This window comes from Aedes albopictus, unplaced genomic scaffold, assembly GCF_035046485.1.
Source record: "Aedes albopictus strain Foshan unplaced genomic scaffold, AalbF5 HiC_scaffold_114, whole genome shotgun sequence".
Taxonomy (NCBI): Eukaryota; Metazoa; Arthropoda; class Insecta; order Diptera; family Culicidae; genus Aedes; species Aedes albopictus.
The window spans coordinates 44,831-69,675 of NW_026916526.1; the positions used below are offsets into that span (position 1 = coordinate 44,831).

The window sequence follows — 24,845 nt, forward strand, 5'->3', positions numbered from 1 at the left end:
AAATACACATACACCGGGTTGGTTAGAGATACGTCATGCCAGATACGTCGCTTTTGTATGGTGCCAGTTTGGTGTATCTGTTACTTTTTTATTTTGGCCAGATACGTCGTTTGGTTTTCTCATATATCAAAACGGTGTATCTATCAGTAAAGTTGTAAACATCAAAATATGTAGTTAGATACGTCGTTTCGAAAAATATGCTTAGTTAAACAAATTAAGCAATAAATCATCAAACAGTGATGTGGATTCTTTAATTTGCTTTATGAATCATGCATGCAGCAGTAAACCCGGATTTGTTTACATTCTCGAGTTACGTCGGATTGAAAAGTTATGCTTGAAATATTTTGTACGATTGGAATCTTTTGTAACAAGTTGCGCTGATGTTTGAAAATGCAGCAATAATTTTATCAATTAAAAAGTCTAAACAAATAATTCCGCTCTGAAATAGTATGATATATGCGTTTTTTTCAGTGAATCCAGTGGAACAAATCAACATTTTTTGCTGTGCACGATCCTGAATTTTGCCATGTTTACGCAATTGCGTCACCATCGAATGACCCATTCCCGAAAAGCACGAGTCGTTTCCGTGCAGTGTAGTTTTTTTCACAAAAGAAAACCAAGATGGCTGCACATTCGGGAGGAGTAGATTGGGCTGCCGTTTTAAAACCTTTTTTAAACAGTTCAAGTGAAAATATTAGCAAAAACGATGTACTCAATTTGGTGAAAACCATCATCCAAAGGTAGGTGGCTAGTTAGTTTCCGCTGGCGGGTGTTTTCCATCAAGTTATGCTCGATTGAAAATTGGGTCCTAAATTTCGCAACAATGGCTGCCAGTGGATCCCCATTGCATAGCGCTTGGGGGCCACTATTTGTGCAATGTAATCATCCGGATGTGTCACACAATGGATTTTTTTTTCTTTTCAGCGAAAATGAAATTCTCGACCACGATGCCGGCCACAAGCAGTTTTTCGACAGCTTTGTCGTGCTGGCGGCGGAAAATCTCACCAATCAAGTCACGTCACGTAAGTAACAATATCGATTTTTTCCGAAATATGCCATTGATCAGAAAAAATGCATTCCCGATGTGCAATTTCAGTATCGCAAACACAGCTTCCGCAAATCACCGAAGCGGCCACCGTCCTGATTCGTTACATCCTGCAACATCTGGACACGCAGGCACCGAACAAGCCCAGCATTCTGCTGATGGCTCTGAAGGTTCTCTGCGAAGGCCGCAAGGAATCGGAACATTCGTCGGGCCCTGCGTCGGCCTCGTCCATCATCTCCGCGTCCGGAATGAAGTATCTCAAGTATCCGGAAGTGCATGGAAAGTCGCCCTCCGTGGGCAGCGGCGGCGGACCATCAAGTGTCGTCGTCAGTTCCGGTGGAAGCGGATCGGAGAAGGAGAGCCCCAAAAGCGAAATGAAGCGCTCGCGGTCGGATTTATCCACCGTGATCCTGCAACAGCTGACGACTCCGCTAGGCGCCGGAGTGTTTACATTTGCTGCGCTCAGCGAGGAGCAGATTGATTGCACGGTTAGTATTACTTTTTGCAGGGGGTTTCAGAGTGATTAACAAGTTAGGCATATTTGTCAGAGCCCCAACTATTTTGCAATATTTCATTTCTCAACTGATTCTGTGATAACATTGGCAGTTAGGTCAATTAAACCACCACCAAAGATACTCCGGCACATATTACATTTCGACAATGATTTTTCATAAGGGCCTAACTGACTTGATCGATTTCTCTTCGTCAACTCTCTCTTTCGCTACTAGCTTGATCAAAACAAACAAAATTATTATTCTTTTTGTTTCTATAGCAACATGTAGTCGTCTTCTTCGCATTTCAACCAAAAAAGCTTAGGAAAACTCAATACACATAATCAACAATAGTACACCACAATACTTAATTTGTAGCTGCCGCTCTCCATCCTCGGTGACGCCCACGGTTTGCCAAGTCACGCTCCACCTGGTCCGCCCATCGTGATCTCTGCACTCCACGCCTCGTGTCAACCGGATCAGCAGCGAACACATCCGGAAATCTTGCAATCGTTCCAAATGTTCTGTCGATAATGTTCATGCCGTCCGCAAAGCACACAAATTGACCGGATTTTGTGAAAAACGTAGCCCGGCTGTTGAGCCTGGCTCGTCGCATTACACCTTCTAGAGCGATGTTCAAGACTAGGCATGAGAGTCCGTCACCTTGTCGCAGTCCCCGGCGGCGAGATTCGAATGAACTGGATAGTGCAGTCGAAACCCTTGCGCAGTTCTGCACACCGTCCATTGTTGCTTTGATCAGTCTTGTCAGCTTCTCAGGAAAGTCATTTTCGTTCATGATTTTCCATAGCTCTATGCGGTCGATACTGTCGTATGCCGCTTTGTAGTCGATGCTTTAGGATATGGCATTCACGGCATTTGGTTGAGAATTTGCCGTACGATGAAGATCTGGTCCGTTGTCGACCGGCCATCGATGAAACCGGTTTGATAAATTCCCACGAACTCATTCATTTTAGGTGACACTGACAGACGACGGAAGATGACCTGGGATAGCACTTTGTAGGCATCATTTAAAAAGGTGATTGCTCTGAAGTTCTCGCATTCCAAATGGTCGCCTTCCTTGTGAATTACAGATTACCTCTTCCTTCCACTCCTCGGATTCTCAGATCCTAACTATCAACCGGTGCAGATTGGCGATTAACTTTTCTGTGCCCATCTTGATGAGTTCAGCTGTGATACTATCCTTTCCAGCTGCTTTGTTGGTTTTGAGCTGGTGAATGTTATTCTTAACTTCTCTCAGTCGGAGTTAGCTCATTCGTGGTCCTTCGTGCCTACACTGAGGATACTGAAACTCCGAAAATCATACGAATCAACTATGATTTTTTGCCACAAGAATTTCTTGCGAAAATCATAGTTACGAACTATGATTTTGGATTCATAGTGCCAACTATTATTGTCATACTGTTACTGTATAAATTTCATAACAGTCACGTATGAAAATCATACCGATAACGTATAAAAACTGAAACTATGTCGTATGACTATCATACATATTTTTATGAAGTATTTTGCACAAATTTAAAAAAAATTTCAACCTGGAATCGAACCAGGGACGTCAAGGTTGGCGAGCGCGTGCTTTACTCATACGCCCATCGACGCTTCGGAAGTTGAAGTGGTTTGAAGCCAATAAAAGTTTTGTTGTTTCTTAGCAATGGTGTTTCATAACACATCTTATGATTTTCATACGATGCTTCTTACAGGGTGTCCATCCATCCGGGAAATACGGGAAAACCGGGAAAAACCCGGGAATTTGAAATCACCGGGAAAAATACGGGAAAAACACGGGAAATTTTAAAATGCACCGGGAAAATGTTTATGGTGTCTGTCTGTACTGCATTAATGGCAAGCAAGTATTGAATGATAGCAACATTAACAGAGTTGCCGGTTGACTATTTGTTTTAAACAGGCAGCCTCTCGGGAGTGTTGGTAGTTCATGTTGGATTTCGATAAATTCATGTAAAAGAAATACTTCCTAGGCGAAATTATCAGATTTCTGAAAGATTTCCCGAAGGACTTTTTGAGTCTTGCTAGAAAAATCCTAACAGCAGGATTCTAGCAAAAAATACCGAAGAAGTTCATGCAGGCCCTGTCAGAATTCCTGGAGAACTCTGTAAACCTGCAGATGGTACCTCCGGCAAAGAGATTTTTACGCTAATTGTGTAAACGACCGACTGATTGGCAAAATTATGATACCCCTATAACCTCCCTGAAGAAGGCCCAAACCAAGGGCCGAAACGTCGGATGTAATAGAATCACCCCGCTCATAATTTATCTGGACCAAAAAGCCAATTGTAGAGGAAGTAATTTATGCGTGTGAAAAAATATGTGTCAGTTCCTGGAGGAATTCTGGTGACATTTTTAGTGAAACTCTATATAATATTTGCCAAATCTTCTGACCCTTTGGAGACGGATAGTTTCGCCACTGCTGCCGTAACCTCGCAGGTATCGACAACGTTTGTTATCGTCGGTTTCATCGTCGGGGTCATGTCGCTGCCGGCTCCAAAGGGTTTGAATCTTATCCCTTTGGCAGCAATCAAGGAGGAAATTCTTAAAAATGCCTGACCGATTGTATCGATCTGCTTCTATACAGAGTTTTGGAAATGCTTTAGGCGAAATTCAAATAAAAATCTGAAAAGTAAGTACAACACAGGGAGGCTCTCTGATGGAATCCACTAAGAAATTTCTAATTTGATATTTTTACGGCAATACATATTAGGCAAAGACAGCTTTTTAAAAAAAGTTGTTGGTGAAGATTTTTGGCAGAGCCCTTGAAGTACTTCCTGAAGGAAGAACTGTTGAATATCCTCTAGATATTATTGAAGAAGAACTTCTCTATAAAATTCGAAGAAAATCAGTGTTTTAGAAATTATAAATACACTTTGTTTATTAAATAAAATGAGCTGTTCTAATGATTTTCACCAACTTCTTCCAGAATATATCATATTGTGCTCCATATTTTTGTATTTCCTTTCAATTATTTTGATATTTTGAAGAACAGTCGAGTTCTCTAACAATTAACTTCATTCTCCAAATTTGCATTTGCACAAAGGTGTTTATTAATGTATTCAACATTATTAATCACTAAATACCAAAAAATATCACATTCGCTTTCTCAACAAGTTGTCTAAGGAATGCCTTGATCAAATTCTGGGAAAAAGCGATGTAGGCATTTCCACAACATTATTTCTAAGATCGAGATTCTTATTTTTTAAGGTTTTCTATGGAACATAAGAATTACCACACATTTTCTAAGCTTTTCTGAACGCATTTAATTTAAATAAATTTATTTTTTCAGCTCATTCGATCCTTCAGATGGCAAAGCTTACCATACCACAAAAACGAATGCAGTTAGCAGTAATAAACACATTCGTTTGTTTAACGTTTGTCGCTCCTGGTGTTGTTGAGAAATTTGAAAAACAAATTTTCGCATTGAGAACTTCCATAATGATGGTTCTTCATAAAATTTTCCAGTAAGAATTACTCTTACCAATCGAGAAATATCTTTTCTTATCGATACAGTAATTTTTATTGTGTGTGGAAATTAAATATTTTATTTGTGAGATTTTTTCCTTTTCTATTATGCTACATTTTTTGACCGCTTTGTGCAACTTTAAATTTTAATCATCTAGTTTACAGAGCCCTATTTTTTAACTTTTACAAGAAACATCAACAAAGTTGGTATTATTTCCTTCGTTAGCATGTTTACTATAAGAGCTAGAAGAAAAATTTTTGGATATTGTGCTCAAACTGAAATGGCAGTCAATCGTTAGTGTATTTACAATTTCTGAAACAGTCTATATATGGATTTTAGATTCAGTAAATACGTTGTTTAAAATGACGATGAAATCAGAACAAAAATTTACATAAAGATTATCACAAAATGCATGAAATAATTGATACGTGATTTTCTTTGAAGACCAGGCAGTTTACCAAAAAAGTTTCGATATTTTTTATGATATTCGCCAAAATTTTCGTTAAAAAATCAAGCAGTGACATCAATTTCAAGATTGTGCTACTTTTCCCCGAATGTCGGTTCCCCGAATGTCGTTTCCCCGAACGCCGGTTCCCCGAATGGCCCGTTTCCCCGAAAGTCAGTTCCCCGAATGACCCGTTTCCCCGAAAAGACTATATATTACATTCTTGTTCGAAATGACCATAGTTAGACAGATCGTTGGAATCAATTTGGTTCTAGAAAGAACGAGCAGCAACGGAAAGAAGGAGTCATACTACCATTCTTCATTCAGCAGGGTTTCAGCAGGTCTGAGGAGCAATAAAACTTGAAAGAACCGCCTATAAAATTAAGAAGGGTGTGATTCGAGGAAATGGGTCATTCGGGGAAAAGTACCATTCTGGGAAACGGCATTCGGGGAATCGGCGTTCGGGGAAACGACATTCGGGGAATCGACATTCGGGGAAAAGTAGCACAATCCAATTTCAATAATATGTTCATTTCATTTCCTTGTTATACGAAGGACCTTTTCAACAGACTTCTATCTCAATGTTCGCATAAGAAAGGTAAATTCACGTCGGTGATTGTGGAGTTTGATAGTTTCTTCAAATAATAACTTTGGAGTCAGGAAATCTTCAAAATTAGTATCAAGTTATAGAAGTTATGTGCAGGGTGCAAAATGTTCATAGTCATTGACTGAAAACAGCACGAATTTGAATGATTCTGCACTGAATATTTAAAACAAACAAATTCATTTTCGCTCTCCCTCTTCACACAGTCAGTCAATTCGTAGTCATTGAATATGAAGCCGATCGAGAAACATCTTCATAAATACCTACGTTTATGGCTACGATTCCTTCCAAAAACACTCCACAACAATCAAATGAGAAAAGATCCGTGTAAAGCACCGTTAAATGTAATCGAAACGTTAACATTTTATCAGCAGTTTAACACTTTGTAAGATGTTTACAAATATTCATTGACTTTCATTCAGTTGACAAACGAGTATCGAGCAGCTGAATATGAATATGCAGGCAAGTGAATGAAAATTGCCGCACGGTGAACTTCAACTCGTCTGCTCGAAAATTTTGCGCCCTGGTTATGTGTATAAAAATGCACCGAGTACTGTCCTACTTGAACAATTATTTGCGATTGATCATACCCGGGAAAAATCCGGGAATCGGAAAACTGAATTTGAATGGACACCCTGAGATTTTTCATACGACAAATCTTATGAATTTCGCATTTCAAAGTATGAAAAGCATACGAGAACTATGAAACGATGAAAACAATAAAAATTACTGATTCATAAGATGTGAACTATGAAAAACATACGAACAGTATCCTCAGTGTATGATATCCACGCCATTTAGGTGCTCATCGAAGTGCTGGTAACATCTTTCGATCACCTTACGTCCGTCTTTATCCCTGCAAATTTCGGCTCGCGACTGGAAGCCGTTGCGGAATGCGTTGAGCTTCTGGTAGAACGTCCGTGTTTCCTGGGAACGGCTCAGCAGTTCCACCTTTTCCAGACGTCGCTTTCTCCGATAGAGGCGGGTCCGTCTGTTGTTTCCGGTTCTGTTTCTATCGTTCCACGTTCTGCCGGGTACCTTGCTGCAGCATTACCGCCCGTGCTGCGTTCTTCTCCTCCAAAATCGCTCAGCACTTCTCTTCGAACCATTCGTTCCTCGTCTCTTTACCCGATGCTGGTCTCGGCTACGTCGTTGATGGCTGCTTTTACTGTTCTCCAGCAGTCCTCTAGAGGGGCCACATCGAGCTCACCATCGTCTGGCAACGCCGCCCCGAGATTCTGTGCGTATGCTGAAGCAACATCCGGTTGCTTCAATCGCTCTAGGTTGTACCGTGGCGGTCGCCGGTACCGTACATTGTTGATGACGGAAAGTTTTGGACGCAGTTTGACCTACCACTGTCAGAGAAGTGCTGTCCATCATTCAGAACGTGTTCGTCTTTTGGTTATTTAGAAAATATTGGACAACTATGTTTCTGGTTTATTAATTTTAATTTAATGCTACTTTCAGGATCTTTTCATCAAATCCAACCTTCAGTGTCTGCAAGCAACCAACGGAGGAGATTTGCTGTTCAAATGGTGCACCAACTCCTTGGCAACCTTGGCCAAGTATCGCGCCAAATATGAGGAATGCACCATTCAAGGAAAACCACTTTATCTACCGATTACGACTGTGGAAGCCGGAGCTGTCAAAGCAAACCTTTCCCACATTGAATCAGACATTTCGAACCTGCTGCTCGCGGTCTCCCTGCCCGTTGTGGAACCGCTTACCCCAACCAAGATTGCGCTGCTCTCGCAGTGCGCGATGTCCGCTCTGTATTGTGCCGTTCTAACGTCCACGGCAATTAGCGTGCTGGCCATGGCCGCCAGCGGATCCCAGAAGAGTGCTTCATCCACGCAGCTCCAGCAAAAGGAACAACAGTCATCCAGCACTCAGTCGCAAAAGGAAAACGACGAAGAGGAAGACTACGCCAGAATTGTAGTGGATCGTGCGTTGGAGATATTCACCAAAATTGGAACCATTTTGAAAAATTCTACCCGAACTCACATCTACCAGAATCACGTCTGTATGGGAGCGTGGTTATTGATATCCGGAATCCAGGGAACCATGGGAGCGTCTGGAAATCCCAGTGGTAGCACTGTCCAACAGACGGCTTCCGTGAAGACTTCTGAAGAAAACCTGAAGGGAAGAAGCCCCTTGAAAACACTCGATGTTCCCCAAATGGCATCCACTGCTGCACCGACGCCCGCATTACGAGTGAATTTGTTCAAAGTCCAACAAGGGTTCGGCGTACTCAACGCGGCCATCGCTCGTCACAGCATCACACTCTTGACGGAGCTAATCGACGATTTGAAGATCGATTCACGTTCCGATGACGAAGAATACAGCAGTATCGAGTCCGCTGGTTTCGACATCCTCGGCCAGTACACATCTATCCAGAGAGTGGTTCGCGTATTGAACAGCGCCACCCTGCAACAGCTCATGACCTTCTTGGCTACCGTGTCGTATCGAAAGGCATGCACTCTGCGCAGAATAAACACCAAGAACACTAACGAGGGGGAACCCATGAGCTACAGCGACTCGACGACGTATTACAACGACACTTTTTCCTGCTCGGAAGAAAGCGAACCGGAAGAGGAAGACAGTGACAGCTACCTAGGCCTCTGGTTCAAGGAAACCCTATCACCGGAAGCCAATGAAGAAATGACCGAATCACAGGAGCAGGAAAAGAAAGACGAAAAACGCCACGGAAGCAACCTGGTTCCAGCAAAGGACGAACCACACGAATATCTCAACTTGAGTTCGTTGATCTTTAACTTCTTCGACACTTCGCTCGGTGGACAGCACATCTACTTGAACCGCTACGTGAGAACCGGTCTTAGCGAGCAGCAGATGGTATTACTCGCCAATATTCTTCGCGACTTGGATCGCGATTCAGCTCGAGGCGAACCAGAAAACTCCGGGTGCCTCCAATGGCAAAACTCCATGGTCAAGTTCTCCGGAGCAGTTGGACGTTATCTCCACAATCTCATATCCAACTCCCTGCTGAATGAATCGCTCCAATCGGCGCTGCTGCTACATCTCGGCGTTTCACCATGGACTCAAGATTCCAACATCTGGCCCCTGCAAGTCTACTCCAGAACTTTAGCCGTGCTCGTCCAGATCCTGCTGCTGAAACCATCGCAAGAAAAGGAAGCAGCTTGCCTTTCAGTCTGGCATCGTCTGGTGAACACTCTTGTCGAAGGCGTCTGTTCGAACCAAATCATCCCGAACGAGTCTGAAATCGAAGATCTCAACGTAGAACACGCACAGCTGCTTCTTTTCCTGTTTCATTCGTTGAACCTTATGCAGAAGAAATCCATCCTACTGCTTACCGCCGGAGGTGTAATTCGCTGTTCCGAAGTTTGTCGCTCTGTGACTCCGGAGAAACCGTTACGAGATCACCAGATAATGCTTCTTTCGAGGTTGCTGTTGTTCCTGGAATATCTCATGAAACATCTGTACAATCCTCCAAACGTTCTGCTCGAGCAAGTCCGGTGGAATCTTTTCAGCGTGTTCACCATGGATTCCGAGCACAAAATTGCCGATCTCATTAACTACAACTACAAGCACCGCAAGCTGACCAACGAGCTCAGCGTCAGTGGAGTCAAGCCGAAGTTCTACTCGCTGACCACGGTAGACACCAAGATCCAACAGGAGTTCAAACTGGACGGCCTAGCTTGGAATTTCATCCTGTGCACCCCGGACAAGCTCAAGTATCCATGGCTGATCGACGCTCTCATCGACATCCTGAGCATCACAGACATGTGCCTGGCGAAGATTCCCTTCCAGACGCTGTGCGCGGTGCACTACTGTTTCAGTCTGTGCTGGAAGCTGCTGCTCGGATTGCCACCCTCGACCCAGCACGTGGAGGCTCTGATGCAGGAGAAAATACCGAATTTACACTCGCTGTTGTGGTCGATTCGCTGTTTGCATCCAATCACCCACTCGCACTATCTGATCGTCAACAGTTTGGTGAAACAGGTACGTAATGGTTCATGTTATTTTAGAGTTACGATATGTTAGCCAATAGTGGACCCCTACCAATAATTCTCAAATTTCCCGCTCACATCTGCTTCTACCGGTAAACTTCCACCGGGAGACCATGACTCATGTTCCTGAACAGCAGTTCCATATGGTGAAACTAGGCTGAAAAGCGATAATTTGGTTACCTATTTTAGCAAATTTGTAAATGTAAACATGTCTGGGGGGTCCACTGTTGCCACCGATTTGACATGGTAAGAGAATACTAGAAATCCTCTACATAGAGATGAGCGGAAGTTACATACGTCGATTCGGCAACGCTGTTTGTTTTGTTTACAACAGCTGCCAACACTTTCTACAAAGCTAGATGTTCAAACTTTGTGCGTGACTTCGTTGTGGTTCAAGTTGTTTTGTTTACATTTTCTAACTATGGTAGAATTTTTTTTTTTCCAAAATTTTGTTGAAATAGCGGAGCAATCGAAGAAATCTGAAATTCATTGCAAAAGTGTTACGCTAATCATATCGGCAGAAATGAAGCAAGAAGCAGCAGTGGAAGTTTTTTCGACAAGTTCAGCAACAAAAGTGTCGTCATAAGCATGAGCTTTTGAAAGCAGAATTAATAAATTTTTATCTTTTCACTAAACATACATATGCCGCCAATTTCTCGATATTAAAAATAATTTTTTTTTTATTTATTTAGTTCCGATTGCAATACCGTTCAAACGACGCCTTCCTACGAACTATAAGCATGTTCATTTGGCTCACACTTTGATTCTCTCTGCACGATTGGCTCACAATGGCCGCCTCCGCAGATCTCTATAATGTAGGATTACTAGTCCACATACCCTACTTTATCAAATGCCAAATCCGGAATTTTAAACTCTATCCCCTAAAATTAAAGTGGTTAACATGATTCTCTGTTAATTCGAGCTGAAGGGTATCATCAATATTTGAAGTTTGAATTGAATTGACTAAGTGTATACTAAGCCCAATAGTCCTATATGGATAAAAGCGTAAGTGTCAGCTGTAGTCGATGTATCCGTATCGCCTCGTTAGTCAAATCTTGTGCCCAATCCAAGGACTAGTTTGGAATTTTTAAAACTTTTCAGCGTTAAAAAATACTATGCCGTAACAAATTTTCATTGTTCTATCCACTATTTCACATGTTTTATAAAATTAGAATGTGAAAATTATTTTAAAGTTCTGAGATGAATAACTCAAAAATTCTTTATGATGGGGATTTCCTAGCCATAAGTTTGAATATTTGCTCGTAATGGATGAAAACAAAATGCAAATCAATTTTCTAGGGCATGTACACGCAGTCGGCCGAAGCGTTGTGGAATCGTCTAACGGATCATGTATCGGACGTAAAGTACAGTTTAAAACTCACGGTGCTCGGCCTTGAATCGTTTGCTAGTTCGTTCAATCCGGAACAACCACGTTTGTCGAAGATTATCCTGCTCGACAGCTTAGTGTCTCATCTTTACGCCATCTGTTGGGCCGAGAAGGAAGGTGTCAACATAAAGACGAAATCAACGAACAACAGCAGCAGCTCGTCCAGCAGCAGTAGCAGCAGCAGCTCAACCAGCAGCAATAGCAGCTCTACATCGTCCAGCTCCAACGCAAGTGACTCCAGTGTGGCTAGCGGAGGACAACAACTCACCGTTGCAACAGGAACAACTTCGACAGCCGATGCTTCTAGCACTACTGGTCCTGGACTGGAAACGATCAAAATGGCATCTAGAAACGATCTCACCCGTAATTTGATGTCGAAGCTGATGGAAGTGCTGGAGATAGTGAAGGAAACAACCTACAAAACGATGTTCCAAAATCTGAGCGGACAGATTCCTGCTTCGTTGATTGAGCCACTGATCGCCATATGTGGTTCGAAGAATACTTTCTGCCAGGATTTATCCACTCAACTGATTGCGTTGATCACCGGTCAGGACAAAGATGTCATCTCTGTAGAATGGCGCAAGAATCTCACCATTGCGAGTGAGGACAACTTTACAAGCGGATCATTCCCCGTCGAAGTGCACACTTTAACCGTCATCGATGGGCATCTGACGGAAACATCGAAGCATCTGTCCTATTCAATCCTGCTATCGCTGAAGCACGCTCTTAAATCGTGTGTCAATTTGGTTTACTACATGTTGCCAAACTATGACGACAAGCAGCTGGACGAAGAACTCAAAGAAATTCTAATTCCGATGATTTTTGACCTACGAGCAGAGTATCTGTACGATGTTGTCAACAAATGCCTGGAATCGCTGCTGGGTGGTGACTCCAATTCGGAAACTTACCAACTGCTAGCGTATTCCAACATTCTTCGACGCAGCTACCAGTTTTTGATCGAGTACACCGAATTGTCTGGTCAAGGACAGACAGTCAACATTGATGAAACCGTTCTCCACAACATTATCAAATTCTGGGAGTCCATGCTGGATAAAACCATCGGATTGAAAGCCATGCGAGAATTCTTCTACGAAAGCAAGAAAGGTAATTTGGTTCAGATTTTGCTTTCGTTCACGGGCACCAACCTGTCGCAGAAGTATTCCACGAAAGTTTTGCAATTCTTCGAGAAACTGTTTGCCGCATCGGAAAAACTCGATGCGCAATTCGACGAGGAAGAAGTGAGCAGCTGCATTGCTGAACTAGCAAACGCCGATGCCCCGAAGCTCAAAAGTTGGCTAAGTCACATTCTTCTCGGTCCCAGAGGAGCCAGCCTGACCGCTGGGGGATCGAATGCATCGAGTAACGTACCAACACCAACCAACATGGCGACCGTGTCGGCCATTCCCAGCATCACAGATCAACTGGCCGTTTCAGCCACATCGGATAACAACACCGGCAACAATGCTTCGGTAGGAGGCGATCCGGATGCAATGGACATCGACTACGAGTGCATGGCAATGCCCTGGCAGAGGGAGATGAGTCGCACCGGAAACGACACCGTGGATGAAGCTCTGGAGAAAAACGGCAAACTTTTGCAAGCTCTGGTGAAATACATCGTGGCGGAAAACAGGATTGCACAATCCGTCTCTGAGTCGCTGTTCCAAGCTTTGATCCAAATCGGCCACAATTTGCTGTGTCCCGTTCAAGAAGCCATTGAGTTTGCCGATCTGCTGCAAGTCATGATTACTTTGGCTGATGCTGGAAAGGGTCGTGGTCACGCAATGCTCTTCACGGCAGCTATTGATTGGTTAGAGATTTCAAAGAATCAAGTACTTGAGGGAAAATCGTCCAAATCTGGATCAAAAGCAGCTGTTCAGCTGGAAAATGTGACTGCTATTTTGAAATACATGAGCGATCTGCTGCAAGGATTGGGATCGAATGGTAGTCGTTCTATCAACCCTCCATGGGACGATGAATCATCACTAGATGCGGAAGATATCCTGGATGATTTGGGAGGTGACGACGATGATAGTGCTGTAGAAGATTCCGACGAAGACAGCCTCAGCAATAAGCTGTGCACGTTTTCGATAACCCAGAAAGACTTCATGAATCAACATTGGTACTACTGTCACACCTGCAAAATGGTTGACGGAGTTGGGGTCTGTTCTGTTTGCGCCCGAGTTTGTCACAAAAACCACGACATCAGCTACGCCAAGTATGGAAATTTCTTCTGCGATTGTGGTGCAAAAGAAGATGGATCATGCCAAGCCTTGTCTCGGAGAAGCAATTCGGGACATGCTGATGATACGATTCTTGGATCAGCTTTGCCAAGATCATCCGAAGCCGATTCTGTCCTTTTGACAAGTTCGTTGAGACGTAGAACATCGAGTCCAACCGGTCATCCAAATCAAACTGGAGGCAGTCAGATGTCGGAAAAAGAGCAACTACTTGCGAAGATCATCGAAAGCTCTAAGGAAGCCTTGAGCAATCCCGACCAATGGAAAGTCGTCGTAAAGAGCATTTTGTCGTTCTTCAATTCCCTGATGCCGACCATCAAGGATCACTGCGCCAAATACTCAACAGTGGGATGTCATCTTCGAGCTCGCAATGCTTTGGAACGTTTGCATCAACCGGAAAAATCCTACTCCTTCAGTGATCAGATTATGGTCGCAACTCTAGGATCACAGGAAGGGGCATTCGAGAATGTTCGTATGAATTTCTCCGGAGAACAAGGACAAACCATCAAGCAGTTGCTATCGTCGAATCTGGTACGTCGAGTGGCCCTCTGCTGTTTGGCTTCCCCGCATGGCAAACGCCAGCAACTGGCTGTATCACACGAGAAAGGCAAAGTAACCATTCTACAATTGTCTGCGTTGCTGAAGCAAGCCGATGCTGCAAAAAAGAAGTTAACGCTCACCAGACTCGCCTCGGCGCCTATTCCTTGCACCGTTTTATCACTGGCTTCTAATCCTGCGAATGAAGACTTTCTGGCGGTTTGCGGATTGAAAGAGTGTCACATCCTGACATTCACAAGCACCGGAGCTACCAACGAACATATTGTTCTAACACCTCAACTTGAGACCGGAAATTTCATCAAGCGAGCTATCTGGTTACCGTGCTCTCAGACCAAACTGGCCTTGGTTACAGCAGATTTTGTGAAGATATACGATCTAGCTGAAGACAGTTACAGCCCACAGTACTATTTCCTTGTGCCGAGCGGCAAGATCAGAGACTGCACTTTTGTGCATCAAGAAGACACCTATTACATGTTGATCATGTCCTCTCACGGATACATCTACACTCAACCTCTGACGGACGAAAGCCTTGCCAAGCACGGTCCATTCTACGTCACCAGTACCCTTGAATTGGACCATCCGTCGATCACCGACGACAACGGCCAAATCTTAGCCGGAGGAGTATCGATTTACTATTCTCACGTGCTACAGATGTTGTTCTTCAGCTACGTGGCGGGTCGAAACTTTATGGCTCCACTGACAAACGTTAACCAAGGCGTCAAATGTGTCATCAATCTCATCTGCAATCCGGCGTCAAAGGTATTCTCCAAATCATTAACGCAACCACTGTGTCAGTGGACAGAAATCCCCGGACATCCGGGTCTAATCTGTGCAATGATGCAAAATCTCAACAATCCTGTCATCTTCATGATCAAACCGGACGGTTATGTTGCGCAAGAGATCAAGGCCCAGAACGCGAAGGCCAAGATCATGGACATGGTAGCCATTCGTCACTCAGTGTCCGGCGTGGAAAAGACAACATTGATTCTTTTGTGTGAGGATGGAAGCCTGCGCATCTATGCTGCCCATCCGGAGAACACTGGCTACTGGTTATCACCGGAAATCCAGCCCATCGGCCACCAGTTCCAGACAGGGGCTTACTCAAAATCACGGAAATCGAAAAAGGCGAGCAAGCAAAGCAGTGGAAATCAAACCAGTGGCAAGAGCGGCGCTGGATCAGCTCCGACGTTCCCGATCGATTTCTTCGAGCACTGCACTCTGATGAACGAGGTCGAATATGGAGGAAACGATCTGTTGCAGATCTACAATACCCAGCATTTGAAGCACCGTTTGAATTCCACCGGACTGTATGTTACATCGACGCGAGCCAGTGGATTCACTCTGGATGTCATGAACAACGACCCCAACATGGTTATGACGGGTAAGATGGATAAGTTACAATTTATAACCTTTTAATTGACTTACTTGTACTATTTTAGGAATCCGCATTTCGATTGGCTCTCAAGATGTCAGCAAAGCTCCACAAAGTGTCACTATACTTGGTCGTGTTGTGCCAACGGTGGCAACCCGCGCCCGCTGGTTCGATATCCCTATGACTCGCGAAGAGAGCCTCCAAAGCGATAAGAAGCTCAGCATACTCTTTGGACCTTCACAGGATGCCGAAAACATCACCATTCTAGACAGCATCAAAATTTACGGAAAAACAAAAGACGTGTTTGGTTGGCCAGAAGAAACGGAAGATGTGGGTTCTTCACAGTTGAACTCGGCTACTCAAACTCCAGGACAAATGGCCAGCTCACTGAATGGCGGCGACAGTGGCGATGGAAACAGTGGATCCAACTTGATGATCACCCCACTGGATAAAATGGTTTCCACGATGCTCCAGGTGCTGGACAGTGGGTTGTCTCTACTAGGCGGACCAAACGGCGAAGAAAATTGCAAACAGTCAGCCGTTGATGTGGCCACTTCCTTGGTCTTGTATCCTACGACCAACATGGTTCAACAGGACGCTCGCAATGTACTCGTCACTTGCCATCCTAACAAAACTGCTTACCATGCTTACAAAGACAAAGAGATTCTTGCTGACATCAACGCACAGCTGAAAAAGATGGCCGATGCTAGGGACTACAAGTTTATCGATCCAGAAGCATTCTATCGAGTGGTTCTGATGACCCGAAGCATTGCCATTCAGCGACCACAGGCTCTAACAAAGATTTGCTTCGAGAATCAATTTCCGATTCTCCAGCAGCTGATGCAACTAATGAAGGATTTGTATAAAATCACTCCCGCCTATGAGGAACCACTGGCCATTGTGAAACAAGGACTGTCGCATGTTGAAGCCGTCGTGTACTCACTCGTGGAAATCATCTACGCATTTGCACTGTCCGATAGCGAAATGATTGAATCGATGGCCAAATTCTTCGTTGAGCTGCTGTTAGACCCCGCGCCGATTATAAGCCACAGCGCAAAACAGGCAATGATTCGTTTGCTAAGACCGAAAATTCGACGTCGCAAAGTGCTCATCGAAAGCCCGCCGGTCTGCTCAACTCCTACTCCATCGACGGTAACTTCGAACGTAGCCGGGCCATCAACGTCAGCCGGACCATCGTCATCGGCTGGTGCTGTAGGAGGATCTGTAGCTTCAGGTTCCGGTGCTCTTGCTGCTGGCGGTGCTGCGGCCAATGAGGATTTCGCAGGAGCAATGCAAGAAGTGGATGCTATAGAATCCCTTGGACTTGAGCCGTCTGGCGGAAATCAAGCATTGGCTTCGCTTGAGGCTTTGTTGGGAGTAGGATTCCCACATTTACTGGAAGCTCCGGATGCAGACGATGAAACAATAATGGAAATTGCCATCGCATTGAGTTTGCAAGACAATGAGACAGATTTGGCAGCTTTACAACAGAGCATCGCCCAATTTCAGGGCAGAATTCGGAACCAAGGCCAAGGACTACCAGCGGCGATTGCGGGAGGATCATCGTTCAACGTTGAATCCAATGCATCCGGTGGCGGTTCCGATGACGATGAAATATCGAACGTTGCTACGGAAGGTTCAACCCTGCGCACATCCCCCGCAGGAGAACACCCCGGAAGTGGTAGTGGTGGATCGGAAAGTGGCTGTAGCGGAGTGGAAAGCATTGGTGGAACATCAGGAAGAAGCTCAACCTACGAGGAGCAACCGAATCCATCTCCACCTAGGACCTCCGGGGTAGATCAAATTCCGCCCCAGCCGGTTGCACCTCCGGAAACTGAAGAGACGGGAGGAGAAAATGCGTGTAAACTGCATGTACTAAGATATTCCATCTTGAACAAACTCGTCGATAATTTCGCCACACTAGACACGGTGAACGGCTCACAGTGTATTCCATTCATGCAAGTTATACTGATGTTGACCTCGGACTTGGACGGAAGTCAGGAAGCTGATCAACAAGTGATGAATCGACTGCTGCAAGCATTGATCGATCGTCTTGAAATACCAACGACAAAAACCTATCAAATGTCTAATCGCACTTCGAAAACTGAAGTTCAACTGATCGTTCTTCGTCTGGTCGGTGTATTGATGGGTAAGGTAAAATCCAAATCATCTTCATCTTCAGCTGCGGGCGGGTCTTCGTCCGCTGTGAGCCAAGCTGTTCTGGATAATGCATCCTTCGTAGCGCAAGCAACTGCCAATGCTCTAATGAAGAACAATGCCATTCCGTACTGTTTGATGATTATGGAGTCGTTCCTGCCTCACTGGAAGAATGTCGCCAATAACGAAGAACTTGCATCCGGAACAACCACGGCTAACACCAATACCGGCCCGGTAATAACAACACCTGGAGGAGCCCCAACCAACAATCTGCTGAAGGCGACTCTATATGGACTCTCACCGGATATGCAACCCTTCTTTGCTCGTCAGTGTGTCAAGGGATGCACCGATGTTTTTGAACTGTATCCCCAAGTGCTTACGGAAATGGCAGTTCGTCTACCATACCAGATACTGAAGCTTTCGTCGGGTCATCCCTCATCGCACGATTGGTATCACCTGCTATGTGAGTACATGACGAACACTTTGTGCGAGTATATGATGTACATGCAGTCTCCTGGTCTACGCCGGCAAGTTCGCAAGTTGCTGCTTTACATCTGCGGCAACAAGGAAAAATATCGCCAACTGCGCGATCTGCATTCTTTGGACACTCACATGAAAGCCGTGAAAGAATGTTGCGATGGCAGTACCCCGCCGATTTCATCCATTGGATCTAGCACCAGTGCTATTTTGAGCTATGATGCCCTCGTAGAACTGACCGAACACTTCCGGGCCTGTCAGGAGATTGCTTCGATTCGTACCGGAAACTGGCAGAAATTCTGCGTTCGTAACTCCGACATTCTTCCCTCGTTGTTGAACATAAGCTGCTGCCAGCTGGAGGAAGGAGTTTCGTCAATCATCCTGCAACTGCTGCAATCAGCCATCTGCAACACTCAGGGTGTCAAACAGGACTCGGGATCGGCATCCTCAACAAGCATGAAGATATCAGTACTGAAAGAACGTAAAGATCGTGACAAATCCGAAGAATCCGACACGGCAACAGAATCAAAATTCGATCCGGCTCAATGTGTGGCTCTCGTTACTCAGATATTCAACCAGGTGCCGTTCCAGAATCTGACCAAATTCATCCGAAGCTTCCTCCTGGAAACCAATTCAACGGCCATCCGTTGGCAAGCTCATAGTCTGGTGTACGCTTTCTATGAAAATAGCAACGAAGGCAACAAGGAGTTGCTGCTGCAATGTCTATGGGGACTGTGGCCATTGTTGCCGGCTTACGGAAAACGAACGGCTCAATTCGTAGACCTGTTGGGTTTCCTCACGCTCAACACCAAGTCACTCAGCGACAAACTTCCCGACTACACGGCTCAGGCAGTTTCCGTTCTTCGTCAGCAAAATGAGTTGCTATCGAAGCATCCTAATGCACCAATTTACACCGCTCTTGGACACGTCCTGGAATTGGAAGGCTTCTATCTGGAGTCGGAACCGTGCTTGGTTTGCAATAATCCAGAGGTGCCCTACTCGAATATCAAACTTTCAACGGTCAAGGTGGATTCCAAGTTCACAACCACTACGACGATTGTAAAGTTGGTTCAAAGCCATACTATTTCCAAGATTATTCTTCGCATTGCCGATCTAAAACGAGCGAAGATGGTACGCACCATCAACATCTACTACAACAATCGAACCGTGCAGGCAGTGGTTGAGCTCAAAAATCGTCCCTCGATGTGGCACAAGGCTCGCAAGGTTACACTCCAGTCCGGACAGACGGACGTTAAGATCGATTTCTCTCTTCCGATAACGGCGTGCAATCTGATGATCGAGTATGCCGATTTCTATGAAACCGTGAGCGGATCCAGCGAAAGTCTTCAGTGTCCTCGATGCAGCGCCACCGTTGCAGCCAATCCCGGCGTTTGCGGAAACTGCGGTGAGAATGTGTTCCAGTGTCACAAATGTCGTGCGATCAACTACGACGAAAAAGATCCGTTCCTTTGCCACTCGTGCGGCTTTTGCAAGTACGCCAAGTTCGACTACAGCATCTTCGGAAGGGCATGCTGTGCAGTTGATCCGATCGAATCGGCTGAAGACCGAGCCAAGACGGTGCAAACCATCCACGCTTCGTTGGACAAGGCTGACCGGTCGTACAAAACGTTGCAGAACAACAAGCAAATTTTGGAACTGCTGGTCCAAAAAGTGGCCGAACACAAGTTGGACCGGACACTGGATGAAACGTTAATCGGATCGGTTGTTGGTTCGTCTCAAGTGAATAAGGTCATCCAGTTGCTAGCGCAAAAGTACTGCGTGGAATCCAAATCAACGTTTGAAGAGTTGAGCAAGATCATTCAAAAGGTGCAGGCTTGTAGAAGGTAAGTGACGAAGTTGGATTTATATTTTTCTGATTTACAAAAATGTAAAATTTTCCGCAGAGAATTGGTGGCGTACGATCGTAGCCAGATGGATTCAACGAGTGGTGGACCGATAGCCACTGGATCATCAACGGATAAGGCCGTTGCGCTGAACAAATGCTACGGTTGCGCCTTGGCATCGACCGAACAATGTTTGACCCTGCTGAGAGCAATGGCTTCAAATATGCCGTGTCGGATTGGACTCTGCAACCAGGGATTGGTTCAAGAGCTAGCGCTCAACAATCTACGCCGAGGAACCAATCAAATCCAAGATGAAGTTCGTCAACTGCTGTGCCTGTTGACGCGGGACCTTCCGGATGCCACGTCGGATCTGTGTCAGTTGTTGCAGGATCGAGTGAAAATGGCGCTCAGTGGAACAGTGCCGTTGGCCAATTTGGACTCGGCTGTGAGGCATGAAATGGGATTGTTGGAAGCAATGACAGCCCAGGACGATTCATGTTGGGAGTTGAAGCTGCGGACAGTTATCGAATTGTTCCTGCAAGCATCGAGGTAAGTAGTGTAAAATTAAGGAACTGTTCACGTTCACACTAATTGAGAAATTAAATATAACTGAGAATATTTAACGCTTTACAGAGACGTACGTGGACCTGCGGTGGCCGTAATTCAACCGTGTCTGCGCATAGTGCAGTCGTTGATGTGTCCACCGTTGCCGATCAGTAAGACCAACAAAGATCTGACCACTCAGGATCTGTGCACCGTGCAACCAACGGAGGGACTCACCATCAGCTACGAGAAGTGGATTACTGGAGATCCGCAGCATTCATTCTCGGCTTGGAAAGCCCGCATGCCACCAATTACCGGAACAGCGACACCGCGCGCCGAGGACAATTCTATACAGCTGGCGCTAGCGGCAGATTCTGCAGCTGGAGAAACTGAAGCGACCACACCCATCAGTAGCTACCGTTCGGTACTGGAACAGAAGCGAAGTCGCTACCGTAATGCTTACCTGTTTGAAAAATACGGAAAACGATGGCGCCAAAGAGTGCTCAACAAAGGCGTGAATGCGGTTCCGTTGGAGTTGACCGCAGCTTGGTTGCAACCGGTTCTGTTCAATACCAACTCACGTCTAGGACGTCAATTGGCGTGCGCTTTGGTAACTTCCCTGAGCAGAACTCCGGAACGAAAACGGGAGATACTCGATTTGCTTACTAGTTTCCTCAAGAATATTGGCGAATGTGGTGAGGCCAGTGCTGAATTCATTGCTCTCTATCGTATTCTAGCCGACGAAACACCTTGGCGTCAGTATTTGGCCTTGAAAGGAGTCCTCTCACTGATCGCTGATCTTCTAACAGTGGAGATCGACAAAATTCATCGTCTGGAGGAAACGACACTTTCTTCGGATTTGGCGCAGGGTTATGCCTTGAGGCAGCTGGTGGAAATGATGGCGATGTTCTTGGATAACCCGCCCATTCGGAAGGCCTTCAAAGGTAAACTGTTGGGATCTGTTTTGCAAGGTTACCTAAACTTGAGAAAGTTGGTGGTGCAAAGGACTCGCCTGATCGATGATGCCCAGGAGAAATTGTTAGAAATGTTGGAGGAAATGACGACCGGGACGGAGGAAGAAACTGCTGCATTCATGGCTGTTTGTATCGATACCGTTCGGAAGACACCAACTTCGGACGTCAAAACTCCGGTGTTCATGTTCGAACGACTTTGTTCCATCATTCATCCGGAAGAGAACGATGTAGGAGAATTCTTCCTGACCCTGGAAAAAGATCCCCAGCAGGAAGATTTCCTACAGGGAAGAATGTTGGGCAACCCGTATCCCTCGAACGAAGCCGGATTGGGCCCACTGATGAGAGATGTCAAGAACAAGATTTGCATCGACTGCGAACTGGTGGCACTGCTGGACGATGACAATGGAATGGAACTGCTGGTGCACAACAAGATCATTAGTTTGGATTTACCGGTAAAAGAAGTCTACAAGAAGGTCTGGCTTCAGGAAGGCGGCGAACGTGATGCGATGAGGATCGTGTATCGTATGCGTGGTCTTCTTGGAGATGCAACGGAGGAATTCATCGAAACGTTGAATGCCAAGAGCCAAGAAGAAGTGGACAATGAACAACTGTATCGGATGGCAAACGTTCTGGCAGACTGCGATGGTCTGAAAGTGATGCTCGATCGAATCGGAAGCCTGCAGAATGTGTCGAGATCAAGAACCTTACTCCAAGTTTTGCTGAAACTATTTTTGCTGAGTGTGAAAGTCCGTCGCTGTCAGGAGGTTCTTTGCCAACCGGAGCTTGGAGCAATTAACACCCTTCTAAAGGTGCTTCAGTTGTGTCTGCAAAGCGAAAACGATGCCCAACAATCGGCAGTGACCGAGCAGCTGCTGGAAATTATGGAAACCATTCTTTCCAAGGCGGCATCCGATACTCTGGATTCGTTCTTGCAATTTTCGCTTACCTTCGGAGGTCCCGAATATGTTCAAGCTCTGCTATCCTGCACAAACTGCGCAAATGTTCGTAATAGCCCGTCAGTTCTGCGTCATCTTATTCGAGTGCTGGCTGCCCTTGTATACGGCAATGACATCAAGATGGCTTTGCTCTGTGAACATTTCAAGGAAGTATTTGACTTCAACAAATTCGACGCTGACCGTTCCCCGGAGGACGAGTTCAAGATGGAGCTGTTTTGTGTTCTAACAACCGGTATTGAACACAATTCAATCGGCGGCATCCTCAAGGATTACATCATGAGCCTGGGTATTGTGGATAAGGCGTTGGAGTACATCAAGAGTCACGCTCCATGTGTTAAGCCGACGTTATTGAGGACTGATTCCGACGAGTTGAAGGAATTCATCTCGCGAGCTTCACTGAAGTACATTCTTCGATTTTTGACTGGACTGGCCACGAAACATGAAGCAACTCAGCTGGCCGTCGCCAAGGACATAATCCCAATTATTCATCGTTTGGAGCAAGTTTCCAGTGACGAACATGTCGGATCGTTGGCTGAGAACCTACTGGAAGCTCTTTGTACTGAACCGGCAACGGCCAAGCGTGTCCAGGAAGTTCGTGATTTCACCAGAGCCGAGAAGAAACGCCTTGCGATGGCTACTCGCGAAAAACAGCTGGATGCTCTGGGAATGCGAACCAACGAAAAGGGTCAGGTAACAGCGAAAGGATCAATTCTCTCACAGATCGAAAAACTGCGCGAAGAAACCGGATTGGCTTGTTTCATTTGCCGTGAAGGCTACGCTTGTCAACCGAACAAAGTTCTTGGCATTTACACCTTCACCAAACGAGCAAACGTCGAGGAATTCGAAATGAAACAGAAGAAGACAGTTGGATACACCACGGTTACCCATTTCAACATTGTACACGTTGACTGTCACATGTCGGCCATCAGATTGGCCAGGAGCCGCGATGAGTGGGAAAGTGCTTCACTGCAGAACGCAAACACTCGTTGCAATGGTCTTCTTCCGCTGTGGGGTCCCGATGTTAGCGAATCATCTTTCTCGTCATCAATGGCTCGTCACAATAACTACATGCAGGAGTCTACCCAGCGCTGTGAAATCACTTTCAGTAGCTCAATCCACGATTTGAAGCTTTTGCTGCTACGCTTTGCTCAAGAAAAAAGCTTCCACGAAGATGCCGGAGGAGGCGGCCCACAATCCAACATGCACTTAGTTCCTTATTTGCTGTTCTACAGTTTGTACACGCTGCTCTCATCGCGGTCGTACTCGCGGGAGGAAATGATTCTTTCTGCCTATATCACCCATAAACCATCGGATCGTTGGTTGGAATGCGCCTACGAGTCGGAAGGTCCTCTCTATTTGATCACAATGTCGTTGGCGTTGCACACCCCCGGAATTTGGAACCGTAACAAGTTGGCTCATCTGAAGCGCATGATCGCCATCGGTCACGCTCGCCACGTTAGTCCCAACACCATCTGCAAGTTTGTGGCACCCAACGACAAATCTCAGAAGGACTACAATGTCTACAAACCGTACCTTCTGATGTGGGGTCTGGTGGATTTGATCTACAAGAACTTCTTCCGCACGGTGACCACCCCGAAGGATGAGGATTGGCCCATTTCGCTGTTCGATTACATTCGCCGTAACGATGAGGCCATGTTGAAGCACGCCGATGGAACCCTGGAAACATTCACAGATGAATACGTACCGTGCACTTCGTTTGCCGAATTTTGCGATGTAGCCGGTAAGTTTTTGGTGGATGGAAAGTTCTTAGAAGTGTAACTAACTCTGTAAATTCTTTTCAAATTAAGGTCTTCTGGGTGACATCGAAAATCCTGACGAATGGATCGACGAACTGCTGCAGTCATTGCCCTCACCCGGATCAACAGCAACTGGTACGGGATCTGCTAATACCGGCTCGGGAAGTACCGCGGCTGGTGGATCAACTTCAAACGCTTGAGTTTGGTCGCAGCTTCAAAACAACGACGACGATGATGACTGGTGATGGTAATTTTTGCTCTGAATGCATTAATCTTATTACTTTACTGTTCAACTACAATATTTATAATCGTACCATAGAAAATATTCAATAGGAATCAATGCACTGAAAGTAGCGATGTTTACTGAACCTTAAAACAAATAACGCACTGCTTATTTAGTAGCTGGAAAGCAAGCACTGAAAATAATATCAATTATAAACTCAATAAATAACCCGCGTTGTTGCAATATGTGTGATTATTAAACTTATCCCGTTTCAATAAATTTTCTGGCAATTTCAA

General features: G+C 45.4%; 1 protein-coding gene across 1 annotated transcript; it reads left to right on the forward strand.

Annotated features, from left to right (window-relative positions):
* The first annotated feature begins 583 nt into the window (after positions 1-583).
* Positions 584-24,845, forward strand: LOC109423086 (protein purity of essence). Its single transcript, XM_019698029.3, has 9 exons — positions 584-740; positions 925-1,022; positions 1,097-1,533; positions 7,543-10,056; positions 11,364-15,627; positions 15,686-20,096; positions 20,157-20,645; positions 20,730-24,310; positions 24,378-24,845. Exons 1-9 carry the CDS (start codon positions 622-624, stop codon positions 24,524-24,526), a joined length of 16,062 nt encoding a protein of 5,353 aa, XP_019553574.3. The 5' UTR covers positions 584-621; the 3' UTR covers positions 24,527-24,845.

What these genes read in the sequence shown, in the direction of transcription:
- LOC109423086 (XM_019698029.3), top strand. Translation starts at nt 622, where the DNA reads ATGGCTGCACATTCGGGAGGAGTAGATTGGGCTGCCGTTTTAAAACCT. An exon ending in GTGAAAACCATCATCCAAAG is followed by an intron (nt 741 to 924) that starts GTAGGTGGCTAG and finishes TTTTCTTTTCAG; the next exon opens with CGAAAATGAAATTCTCGACC. An exon ending in TTGTTCCTGCAAGCATCGAG is followed by an intron (nt 20,646 to 20,729) that starts GTAAGTAGTGTA and finishes AACGCTTTACAG; the next exon opens with AGACGTACGTGGACCTGCGG.